This window comes from Xyrauchen texanus, chromosome 1, assembly GCF_025860055.1.
Source record: "Xyrauchen texanus isolate HMW12.3.18 chromosome 1, RBS_HiC_50CHRs, whole genome shotgun sequence".
Classification (NCBI taxonomy): Eukaryota; Metazoa; Chordata; class Actinopteri; order Cypriniformes; family Catostomidae; genus Xyrauchen; species Xyrauchen texanus.
The window spans coordinates 15,392,379-15,405,697 of record NC_068276.1 but is presented as its reverse complement, the minus strand read 5'-3'; the positions used below and the strand labels follow the sequence as shown (position 1 = coordinate 15,405,697).

The following is a 13,319-nucleotide window of genomic DNA, read 5'->3' as shown; positions in this document are numbered from 1 at the left end:
TAAAAGAACAGGACGCTTATTGTGAAATCAAATCTTAATGCCCAAAATAATAATAAAAAACAAAAAAAACTGTCACAGCACGGGATAAGGGTATTATTTGCACTTATACATATCTTATTGGGACATTGTCTATATACTGTATATATTACACCACAAAGAAATATGAAGCTTCCACAAACTTGTTTAACTCTAATCCAACAACTAATACGGTTGATGAAACTGAGTAGTACCTGAGACCCTGTTTCATGAAGGATAACGGATAAACAGAGATGGAAGAAAAGGAGCATGGTCCTCAAACATCTATCACAGGATTTCAGATGAAGAAAGGTCCCTTTTTCTAATCTTTGTATTCTTTGCAAGCAAATGTTAAAATATTTTAAAGGTGCAACTACACTAGCACAGTGTATTAACACATATAACGTAGTAGCAGTTTCTAAAATATGCACTTTTCATGAAGCACTCCCTTCTTACGAAACGATTTGTTTGCCACACATACCACACTTCCTGTCTTCAAATATTTGTGTACTCTACTATAACTGTGTACTGCATAAGAATAGGAGGATTCGCAACGTCTATGAACAGATCACAACACATACTTGAAAACATACTCTAAATATTAGTTTACATACATAACTGCTAGTTGGCCGTTGAATACTATTCTAAACAACATTGAAAGGTATTATTACAGTTTTGCATGGCTGCATTTTCAAGACTTCACTGTAGAATGGGATGGATCTACTGTGCGAATACTACTGGGACCTACATTATGTAAAGTTTGGCGTCTATAATATCGCAGTGATATTTTGGAAAGATTAGCAAATAGTTAGAAAGAGTAGAATAGCTTATAATTAAGAGACTGAAATGTGCTTACTTCTCTCCACTATATAGTATGATTGGTTGAATTAGCACTATACTATGCAGTAGTTTATAAATAGAGGAAGTCTGAGGCACAAGGTACGGCTATAAGTGGACACAAACAGAGAGCGAGATTACGATGCCAGTAAAGATTTAGAGTTCACTGTGCACTATTCAGCAGTTTATCTCATTTATGTTGTTACATTTAGGACAAGATGACAAGCAAATAGACAAGAAATATAAAGGTTAGTCTCCCCTTCAATTGTTTTTTAGCAGTCATCAGCAGTCATTTTGTATATATTAATGAAAAAATATTAAAAAACAAACACTGCTTGATGCATAATCAGTCAAATATGGCCTCAACAGCTGTAACTGCATCCTCATATTGCCTCTGAGAAACACTTGCTTTGTAAAAAGTTTCCTCTGGGATCCGAAGTATATGACAATGTGCTTTAAAGACCACACTCTTAGACTGACTATGAAATTCTTTTCAGGAAAAAAAAAATCAACAACAAAATCATAGGTTGCTGTCTGTGCTTTTCACCTGAAAGACCCCTCTAAAAGTGTCAGAAGAGGGGGAATATGGCTGAAAGAGAACAGAAGGGGAAGAGTTTGATGTGAGTGCAGGTCTCACCCTCAGAGGCCTGGGGAAATGTTGCTCTCACTGGGATGTGAGGAAGATTACTGATATTTGGTTGAAAGTTGGAAATCTTTGGGGGGGAGTTTGAGGCCAAGGGAGTTGGTGCCCAGTGGGTCAATCATGTTCATGTAGCGTTCTCCGCGGTGTTTCATCAAGAATGGACCCCAGTCAGGCTGAGGGGAGCACACTAACTTCAAGCGCTGGAGAGAGAAAGATTAAAGGGTATTAAAATATAATTCCTTAGCTTGTGCTTGGTTTACATCCTGGATATTTATTGATTTTAATGGAAAAAATATACTTTTTTATTCTTAATAAAATTATCCCTTTGATGCATAACTTTGTTCGCATAATATATTTGTGTGAATTATATTTTCTATACTCTTGTTGATAATTGGTTGTTGACGCTTCATCGATATTAAGATTTTAGATTCCAATTTATGACTCTATAAGGGAAAGTGTGTGTTTAAGGTGTTGTGACTAGTGACTGTTTCTTTTTAATTAACTTTCTTTCTTCTGTGGAAGCTGCAAAAGACGGAAACAGCACTATGCGATTAAGCTCACTCTGCACTTGCGCCACGCATTCCAGTGGTAAACACAGCGCAAAATAAGGAAGCATTACTGGCTCCAGGCTTCAGCTTGTTGAAACAAGATTAAAGAGAAAGATGAAGGGGTATTACAAAGGGTATTACAAAATACAAAGTGACCTGCCACACAGCGCAGCTATTTGTACACAAATACTGCAGTCTGGTGGAAACACTGAAATTAAAGAAAAACTGCATCCCCAAGTGTCGCTTCAATGGCTTGGTGTGTAAAGATGCTTTGGATGTGTTTTTCTCGAATTGAAACCCCGGTTCGATTCCCGCTTTTCTTTTCTTTTTTTTTTTCTTTTTGAGCTTGACAGATCAGAGTTACTATTCACATGCATTATATGGCAAATAAACTGTGAATACTTTTTCAAAATCACCTTTTGTGTTCCACAGAAGAAAGGAAGTTATACGGGTTTGGAGCGTCATAACGGGTAGTAAATAATGACAGAATTAAATATTTTAGGTAAACTATTGGTGAAGTTTTCACCATGTTTAAATCACCTTTTTGCTGTCACTAGTTCATGTTAAATGGTCCTACTTTGTGGTAAATTATTTTCTTTTTTTTAACTGCATAATGAAAACCACATAATGAAAACTGCACAATAATTGTGAAAGTATTAGCAAAATGTTGTTTAAAATATTTTTGGATGGAGTAAAGCATGTTATACCACAGCACAGTCAACTTTCCAAAAGTATTTCTTGTCAGCTACACATTTAATGATTATCAATGTTTTTCAGTGACTCTAGAAGAGGAAATAACGCATCTATTTCTCCCTTACCTCAACGAAAGATCCAGGTGCAAGGTGCATCTTGATAACAAACATGATTGGAATCCATATAACAGAGCAGATGACCATAAGCCAGCCAAGTACCATGGACCATGTTGGATAAGTGTAATCCTCATATGTCATCACCTTCCACTGGTAGAGACTAAGTCCCAAAATAAACTAGAGTGAGAGAGAGAGAGAGAAGAGAGAGCGAGAGAGCGAAAGAGTTATCACTAACCAATAGTAATCGCAATTATGTATTACGGTGTCCTTCTGGGCCTCATGTGTTATTTGTCTCGCCATGCAATGTTATTGGATGTGTGTCACTGGCATCTGCAGGAGTGGCCCTATAAAACCCCTGTGAGACCTTCTCTGTATGAATTAGAACTGAACTGTCTGCTCTGAAGACAGTCAGGAAAAATATTTAGTTGGTCCCCCTTTCAGGTATATACAGTACGGAATTAAGATTGTGTATAAACATACAGTCTGTTATGTTTAAGGTAGACATACTGTAAGAATGGTTGGTGTGACAAAGGCCCAGCAGACTCTCCAAAACATGTTAGGCTGGAACCCAATCATCATTTCAATGTCCTCACAGAATCGTTTCAGACCTGTACCACAGAGAGAGAGAGAGAGAGAGAGAGAGAGAGAGAGAGAGAGAGAGAGAGAGAGAGAGAGAGAGAGAAAGAAAGAAAGAAAGAAAGAAAATTCTGAAATGTGAAAATGAGCCTGGCCCATACTCATTGCTGCTTGCATATACGTTCTGTGTACATGATGTTGTTGTTGTTGTTTTAATAATTTGTGCTTTTTACTATTCTAATTGGTGTGCACTACTGGAGCCTGGGGATGTAAAATTAACTTACAGCAAGAAAAACTCACCATAAATGTACGAGACGCCAATCAGTTCAAATATTGCAATGATGACGAGAGAGTAAGAGGCTGCAAATGTGTCGACCAGCTGAAGCATATACATTCCACTCTGTAGGTGAAAGCACACACACAAGCGCTTATAATAAAGTAAACATCATCACAAACAAAATTATCAGCCAAGTATACCATTATGCGAGCATGCCCTAAAATCTGCTGAAAATACATTATATCTACGAGCTTAGCTCTGCGTATTTGGTAACAAGTCCTCAAAACAAAACAAATACTGGCAATTGGAGCCTGAAGCTGTTATTTATCTCTTTACCTGTTAAAAACATATTTACTCATTTTATTGTTGGTATGTTTGTTTTTTATTGTTTTCCAGATAGCCCCTTTAATTGAAGAAGTGCTATAACTTTAAAACAGTTACAATTCATTCATTTATTCATGGTGTAACTGGAAATAAGGGTAATGTCTTACCTCAGTGATCATGGGAAATCCCAGGAAAAAAAAACACAGACAGCAAACCAAAGTGAACTGAGGCTTGTGCTTTCGCAGGTAATTGGGGAATTCATCAGAAACAGAGGTCACTATAGTTTCAATGGTGGCAAACTGGAGTGGAAGGGAAAGTGTCCACAATATTATGATTTAGTTATGTTTTAATTGTTATTTATTCAGTTAATTATGCCATCATGTAAAAACAAGAACTAAAGACTGTAGATGAATGGAAAATAGAACTTTACATTTCAATCATACTTAAATAATCACACCAGTGCCCTTACCATAGTATCCAGACCAAGTGTGAGCAGCATGAGGAAGAAGATGATGGCCCAGAATGGTGATAAGGGCAGCCTAGTCAGCGCCTCTGGGTACACCACAAATGCAATTCCCGGTCCTAAAAAAAAGAAGATATTTACAGACAAACAATATCCATGTGACAATGTGATTTATAAAGCAGATCATTCTGGTCTTAGATGCTAATATGTCAATACAGCCACACTAAAATATACACACAATATAGCATCAACTATGGCACTAAACACATGTTCACCTTGCTACTGTTTTTAATCACTGCACAGCACCCACAGAAGCTACAAATTCAGTTTAGTTACATGACAGGGATTATATTTCCAGAGAAAGGATGGGAAATCATGAAATTTCTAGTTGATAAAATAACATTTCAATGAAAATGTGTTTCCCAAATATATTAAGATTTTATTATTGGGCAGTAACCGTTTTATAAGAGCAAAAAGGCTGTCAGTGCCATAAACGCAGTCTTGGAAGAAGAGGTTCTAATAACACTCTTTAGTGGTCACTATATTCACAATACAGCATGACGTCCCCAAACAACCAATACACCATACATGGTCATTACATTTACATTTATGCATTTGGCAGAGGCTTTTATCCAAAGTGACTTACAGTGCACTTATTACAGGGACAATCTCCCTGGAGCAACCTGGAGTTAAGTGTTTTGCTCAAGGTGGTGGCTGTGGGGGTTGAACCAGCAACCTTCTGATTACCAGTTATGTGCCTTATCCCACTACGCCACCACCACTCCAGGAAATTGTTTAGCAAACTACTAGCTACAAAAACACATACACAAAGACACATGCACGATCACACACACACACACACACACACACACACACACACACACACACACGTGCACATACCTTCATCTGCTACTCTCTCAATTGGGACTTTGAGCTCATGAGCCATGAAACCAATAACTGAAAAAATTACAAAACCAGCAAAAATACTGGTGGCACTGTTAGTACACGTTACAATGAGAGTATCCCTGCAAAGTGAAAAGACAAGAAACAGAGCACATAATATGATTTTATATAATAATAACAATAATAATAACTCAAAAAAATATAATCTCTTGCACTCATTCTGGACTAATAGTGTTAAAATAATCATAAAAATATAAATGACAAAATAAGACTAGTTTTTACATTTTTGTATTTTCATTACACTGAGATTTGGGGTGATCCCACAACTAAACCAAATCAGTATATTCTAAAGATTCTGTGTCAGTTCAGAGTAAATTCATAGTACAACATGTAACTTCTTGAAACTATACAGGAAGTGACAGTGCTGGTTACCTATAGCAGTTGTTATGGAACTTATTGTAGGATGACAAGGTTATAAGACCACCCCATGCTGCAGAAAGAGAGAAGAAAATCTGTGTAGCAGCATCCTTCCACACCTAGGAATAATGTGAAAGAGAAAAAGAAAACAGATAGATACACAAATGAAGAAATACTGAATCTGGAGGATAGAAAACTGTTTTCCACCAAATATAACAACTCACATACAATATGTACAGTATTTCTATTACCTTGGCATCATTGAGTTTTTCCCATTTGGGTGTTATGAAATAAAGTATACCAGAGCCGGCACCAGGCAGAGTGACCCCTCTGATCAACAGAATGACCAAAACCACATAGGGGAAAGTGGCAGTGAAATACACCACCTGAGAGCAAAGTGCACATCAGAACAAAATAAGTACAAAAATCCAACAAACATAAACAGACAATGTTTTTTTTGGTCCCCTAAATCTTTTTCCAAAGGGTGGCAAAGGAACTTGTTTGGCTACAGACTTGGAAAGCATTATTATACCATCTAACATGTACAAAGCCAAATCAGACACATATTTACTGTGTGAAATTGGTACTATTACTTAATTGCTACAGTACTTCCTTATAGTCTTTGTACTTTTTTTAACGGGCCGGTTCATGACAAATTATTATAATGTCATAAATGTTTAGTGACTATCCATTTGTTTAAGAAGGGAATCTGTCTAAGGACTGTGCAAATGAAAATCGTGATCATACAGTACATGTACATGTAAGCTTATACAGGATTAACCAAAACACTTGGAAAAAATAAACATTAAAAAATTACAGTCTAAAAAAATAATTAAGTACAATCTGAGAATGTTTTCCTCAATTAAGATTTTTAACATTAATTTTAATGGCCATAATGTACTTTTTTTTTATTTATTTTTTTAGAGCTGATGTGTGTATTATATCAAGGTTAAAATGTGTTATCTTATCTTAAATGGATAGTTCACCCAAAAATTAAAATTATCATCATATACTCACCCTCATGCCATCCCAGATGTGTATGACTCTCTTTCTTCTGCAGAACACAAACAAAGATTTTTAGAAGAATATCTCATATCTGTTGGTCCTCACAATTCAGCAGAATCAGAAGAACTCAGAAGGTCCAAAAATGACTTGAACGAGGCATAGAAGTAATTCCAATTACTCCAGTGGATAAATCCATGTCTTCTGAAGCAAAATGATAGGTACAGGTGAGAAATAGATCAATATTTATATCCTTTATTTACTATCAATCTCCACCTTTGACCAGCCCTAACTAGTAGGTGGCTAAATGTGAAAGTCACTTGTGGCCAGAATGTGGAAGTGAAAGTGAAAGTGTAGATTTACAGTTAAAAATTACTTAAAAATGTAGCGGTTTCTCACCCACACTTAATATATCACTTCAGAAGATATGGATTTAACCACTGGAGTCTTATGGATTACTTTTTGCTGCCTTTTGGGTCTTAAAAGTTCTAATCACCATTCAATAGCATTGTGAGGACCAACAGAGCTGAAATATTATTTCCAAATTATGTTTGTGTTTTGCAGAGGAAAGAAAGTCACACATCTGAGATGGCATGAGGGTGAGTAAATGATGAGAGAATTTTCATTTTTGGGTGAAATATTTCTTTAATATGCATAGCAAGCAACAAGTAAGCCATTCGTAAGCTGAAAAAGTGTGAGTGACATTTGACACTGTGACTATGAAACATTGCTGTGTTTGTAGGAGCATTCTAAACCAATAGCATAAGTCTGGGGGTTGGACTGTCTTTTTTTCAATCAGTAGCAGATGGGGGTGTATATTATATATATATATATATATATATATTCAGGAAAGTTGTTTTTAAAACGGTCACTATTTTTGCCATTTCTTGTGGTGATTATAATGGCTCAGAACTGATACCCTTCCGCATTAAACTTAAAATCGTAGAAAACGAAGCCTTAGATCTTTTTACAAATACATTTTAACATTGCACCTACTACATTTACATTCCACACATAGTGTCTAAGCATTACAAATCTGCTCAAATACACCCAAAGAGAGAACTCAGCATTGGTTGATTACTTTGAAGAGGGCGATTGACTGGGATTGACATACCACAAGGGGGTAATTAACTTTGCATTATATGAGGCTCAACAAAGGCTCTTAATCGGGTTACCACAAAGTGGAGGGAGGAAAAGTCAACCTTCTTCTTACCTTCCCTGAGGACTTGATCCCTTTAGCCAAAGAGGCATAGACAATAAGCCAAGCCAGAAAAAGGCATGCTGCCAAGGGCCAACGGATGTCCCCTGGGTATTCAATACCTTTGGAAATGTGCAACACATTATACCTGTCAAGAAAGCACAGTGATTACCATCTCATTGTTCTGTAAAATTATATAAATCACCCCTTAACACTTATATAGAGAAGCACACTTACTTGAAATACTCCTCACTTGGGCTGACATAAGTTTTGTTATCCGCTGTGACATTCAACAGTTTACTTAAATTCCCAACAGCATTTGCAGATAAACAGAATGTAGTGTTCTTGATTGATGTGATGTTTCTGTCCCTTAGTATACAGGAGTCTGGCCAGAAGGAAAAATGACAGAACTTGAAATGTGTCTGTTTTTTTCATGTCTGTCTGATTGCAAAACATTCTAAAGCATATACATTTTTTTTTTTTTTTTTTTTTTAATCACACGCACACAAGGGCAGTTACCACCATATACAGTTTGGGCAATGCACTTCTTCTCAATATTCAGATCAGATTATTTGTTTATCAATGTGGGTTTTTCAAGTGCTGATTCCTGAAACTGTATACATTATGCCATTGTTTCATGTGTTGATTTAGTGGCGCTGCTCAATCCAGCCACGGGGTGGCAATGCATCTCACTGCGGCACTGCACCAACTCTTACAGTAAATTTGTCAAGCAAGCAGATTTTCTGCTGAATTCACTAAAAGCACGACATCGGAAAAAGCGTTTTTAAAAGTGTTAAAACGTAAATATTTTCAAAAATTAAATCACATAGCCTATGCAAATATACCATGGTCGTTTTTTTTTTTTTTGCATTTTTTGCATTTTTATAAAGAAAATCGATTTTTAAACTAAATGAATTTAAACAAAGCTCACACCACATTTTTCCTCACTATTTTAAAGTGTTTCTTTGACACAATATCTCTAAATAGAAACGAAAAAAAAAAAGAAAAAAATTATTTCTGTAGCCTACTTCATGCTGGTACAGTCATCGAAATGTACTTTAACCATGAACGCAAGCTCTCGGTTAATAATAAACACGTATTACATTTCCTGTAAGTGTAAATAATGTCAAGACATCAAATGAGAACTTTTGGTGTAATGAAAATAAATTGTTTATTTACTAAGTTAAATATAGAGAGATCACACTGAATAACCTAAATTGAGTTAATACAGGTTGCGCATTGCGCATTTTAGTTAGAAAAGGGGGTGGGGGAGATTGAGAGAGAGAGAGAGAGACGCTCATCCTTACCCAAAAGCAGCATGTCTTTGTCTTTGCACTCGATGGTGTTCCATTCATTTTTACACGTGGCCCATGGCAGTGTGCCCTTCAACGAAGCGAACAGGTAGTACAATGTCCAGCACATAATAATATTATAGTATATGGCTATCAAGACAGATATAATCAACATGGCAATCCCGCAACCTATAATAACAAAATGAAATCAGATAATAAAAATTACACTTAAAGCAGGCGAAAGGTCGATTACCATTTAACTGGAAACACATTATAACCATTAGCCTCATCATTACAACTGAGCACTAGTCTGACTAGTAACAAGTGTACCTTGTAGAGCCGGAATTGCTTTCCATACTGACACCGGTCCTTGACTGGCGAACTGACCCAAAGACACCTCCAGCAAAAATATAGGTATACCGGCGAGGCATAACATGATCAGGTAAGGTATCAAAAACGCACCTACAAAAGAGAAAGCGGCTGCTTTTCAAAGAGTCATAAGCTGCGCATCATAACAGTTGAAAACGTGCACTAGAAAGTTTTACGAAGTTTACTAGTTTCGTACAATTAACCTAATTCAAAAATGTAGCCTAGGCCTACTACAAAAAAAAAAAAAAAAAAAAATATATATATATATATATATATATATATATATATATATATATATATATATATATATATATATATATAATATTAGTGTTTAAAATAACTAATATAGTATATATATATATATATATATATATATATATATATATATATATATATATATATATATATATATATATATATATATATATATATATATATATATATATATTGTTTAAAATAACTACTTATAATATAATAATAACGAAAGCTAATAATAATAAGCTAATTATAGTCCCTACAATTCATATAATACAATGCTCTCCAGCGCAATCATAAAACGAATTTTAAAGTTGTCAGTAAATAAATAAATACATAATGACAGAACAAATAACAGTGTTTAATTAAATTATATAGACTATATGAGTATTACTAAAAAATTATCATAAAAAAATAATAAGAAGAATTTCCAACTTTGAAGCTTCTCATTGAAAATGTTTTATTTGGTCAAGAAAATAAACATTTGATTTAGTTCCAGTGTTCTGTGATAAAGTTGTTCTTTTTTCTCCCTCACCTCCACCATTCTGGAAAGCAAGATATGGGAATCTCCACACATTTCCCAATCCCACGGCATATCCCACCATGGAAAGAATAAAATCCATTTTGTTGGACCAGTTTCCTCGGGCCTTATTTTCATCTCCTCCCTCATCATCATCGTCATCCTGGGGGAACAGTCCTTGATACTCAGAATTAGTTAATTAATTATATAATTAATCGATGCATTTATTTACGATGTGTTAACAATCATTTCTATTGTCCAATCACGGAACATCATGAGATATTCATATTTATTTTTGTATAAAAAATAAAAATAGGCGACACTTTAACCCGACAATATTTTGGTCATGTTCTTGTGGCCTATGGGAATAGAGGGATCTCCCTTAATTCGGAAGAAATGTCCCAATGGGAATTGCACCATAAGCGGATTCTTATGTTACACTTTATCCTGCAACGCAACCAGCCACCAGAAACCAATCTCTGGGGTCAATGAGCCTCGCAATTAAATTAAATTAACTTCACACGATAAACATAATGTCACCAAATCATAGAGGCACATTTTCTATAATCTGGGAGTTTTGTTTCCATCACAATGCATCATCCTAATAATTACAACGTTTAATGTATTCAGATGAGTTACAGCTATGGACTAGTTGCCACATCCTCTTACAGACCTAATGGTGAAAACTTTCGTAATTACTGTGTTGTCAGAAATAATCACCATCAGTGAAAGACCAAATGGGTTCAAATCTTTCAAGACTGGAAACAGATTTCGTTTCACGTTTCACTTTCAGTGACTAAAGAACAATGTCCTAACTGTCCAATGCACTTTAAAGCTAAAATATGAGTCGACATTTTTATTACACATGACAGAAACAGGTCTGCAGTTTTAACTCCAGAAGCACATAATTCAGAACCAAACAGATATCATTACCCTATATGCTATTAATTAAAAAAAAAAATAGAAAAAGAAAAAAGTCAGTTGATATTAGGTTATAATATATGTATATATATTAAGCAATTTTTATTTGTATTGAGCCAGCTACTGCTTTTGCTCAAGACTCTCCCCGTTTGAAAGCGTAACGCCCAGGGGTGATTGGCTGACTCCACCGGAATTGAAACGTTCATTTGTATCAACTTACCCCGGTCACCGTGCCAGGCAGAACAGATGTGTTGCCATCTGTACCCAGTATGATGGTGGTCTGGCTCATAGTGGTCCAGTCACCGGTGGCGTTATTATGCTCCGCCGCGATCCTTTCAGCGCCTTGGTTTTTAGACATCACGTCCGACGAGGCTTTATCGTGTGTTGCAGTCGAACCATCCATTTTTCCAGCGGAATCCTTGCGCACGGAAGAGTTCACGGGAGCAAACGTGGGTACAGGCGCGGCGTTTTTAAACGTCCCATAGGCTTTATTGACTTCCATTTCGCACGGTTTATTTTCCGGAGGACAAAAAGTTTTCCGCTCGTTTGTGGACGGCGGCTGAGCCACCGGGTTGCCGTTCTCAGGTTTGTTATTCATTGTAGCTCCAACCGCTCCCCCCGACGGCTGTGGCGGAATACTGTTTGACGACTGTCTCAACATTTCAATATCCTGGAACGTTAAAATGTTAAATGCAAATTAGAAACAAGCAGCATAGTGGCCCTGTTCACACTACAGTCATTCTTTAGTTATTAAGTGGCACAAATGTACCAGTAGGCAGCACAGCAGAAATAAATAAATAAATACACACACACACACACATACACACACAGACACACACACACATATATATACATATACATATACATATATATATATATATATATATATTCAAACAAACATAGTCTACTTTAACTTCTGAAACGGGGTTTCAGCTATATCCAAGATCGTTTCTGGACATGTCTGCTCCACTTCTTTGATTTTCAGCTCACGGTTGGTCGCTGTTTGGTTCTTGCTTTTACCATTAGAGAAAGATTCTTTAATTTTACGCCTCATTTCCTTCCTGTCATTCAACCCGGCACATCCCCTGGTTTTATGGGCAATAGACAAGCTGCCGGGTACGGCCGAGGCTCTTTCCCCCTGCGGCAGGCACCGGTCCCGGTAGAAGCGTGCAATGAAAACCCGGGTGACAACATGCAACATTACACCAACAATTACACTGCACCATAGGAGAACACGGGACAGCGATGTGTTAAAATATGCTAGGTTATAATTATACACAAGACAATGAAAAATACACTGTTTCACTGCATCTATATTGTCTCAGCTATCAGCCTACTATTCTCAAATTGTTACAACGTGATACAAAATCAACCAAAACAAAATATAGTTCTAGCTAAAACGAATTCCCTACACACACACACATATGTAGGCTATATATATATATATATATATATATATATATATATATATATAGAAAGTGGTTGTATGCAATGCAACTAAAGCTCCCCTGGAAAAAAGTTAAAAGCCTGCTACAAACTTTCAGCACCCTGGATAGCGACTTCTCAATAATACTTTTTTTCTTTTTTTTTTCGCCATGATTTTTAGATTGTTCTAAATCATTTGAGAGCAAAATGACACCAAGCGTAAAGTACTGAATGTGCTCTACTCACCATTTGTGCAGAGTCAACAAATATGGGTTAATAGCAGAAAACAGCTGGAGAGACTGCAGGCGGACTGAATTTGGCTGCGCAAAGTGCAAAGCTTTCTATATCTCCGTGGGAAAGATCGGGTTTGCGTCAGTGCATGGCAAGGTACCCTTCGAATGCCATTTTCTTGATAATAGTGGTTTGATAAATCATTGGCCCTGATTTCTGATTTTTAAAGGGGCAACAAGCGAAGACGTGAGCTCGTGACACACACACGGCAGCGCGAGACTACGTTTTGGGACG

The 13,319-nt window shown here is 36.3% G+C and overlaps 1 protein-coding gene across 1 annotated transcript; it reads right to left on the bottom strand.

Moving 5' to 3' along the window:
• Positions 1 to 1,516: 1,516 nt before the first annotated feature.
• Positions 1,517 to 13,056, bottom strand: LOC127644889 (sodium- and chloride-dependent glycine transporter 2-like). The gene is made up of 16 exons (XM_052128318.1): positions 13,041 to 13,056; positions 11,590 to 12,039; positions 10,464 to 10,611; positions 9,635 to 9,766; positions 9,320 to 9,493; positions 8,250 to 8,397; positions 8,028 to 8,160; positions 6,064 to 6,198; positions 5,828 to 5,931; positions 5,393 to 5,517; positions 4,499 to 4,611; positions 4,197 to 4,328; positions 3,729 to 3,828; positions 3,360 to 3,460; positions 2,862 to 3,029; positions 1,517 to 1,695 (listed from the first exon to the last, which is right to left on the bottom strand). The coding sequence occupies exons 1-16, from the start codon at positions 13,041 to 13,043 to the stop codon at positions 1,537 to 1,539; spliced, it is 2,325 nt and encodes a 774-aa protein (XP_051984278.1). The 5' UTR covers positions 13,044 to 13,056; the 3' UTR covers positions 1,517 to 1,536.
• Between the last annotated feature and the right edge of the window lie 263 nt (positions 13,057 to 13,319).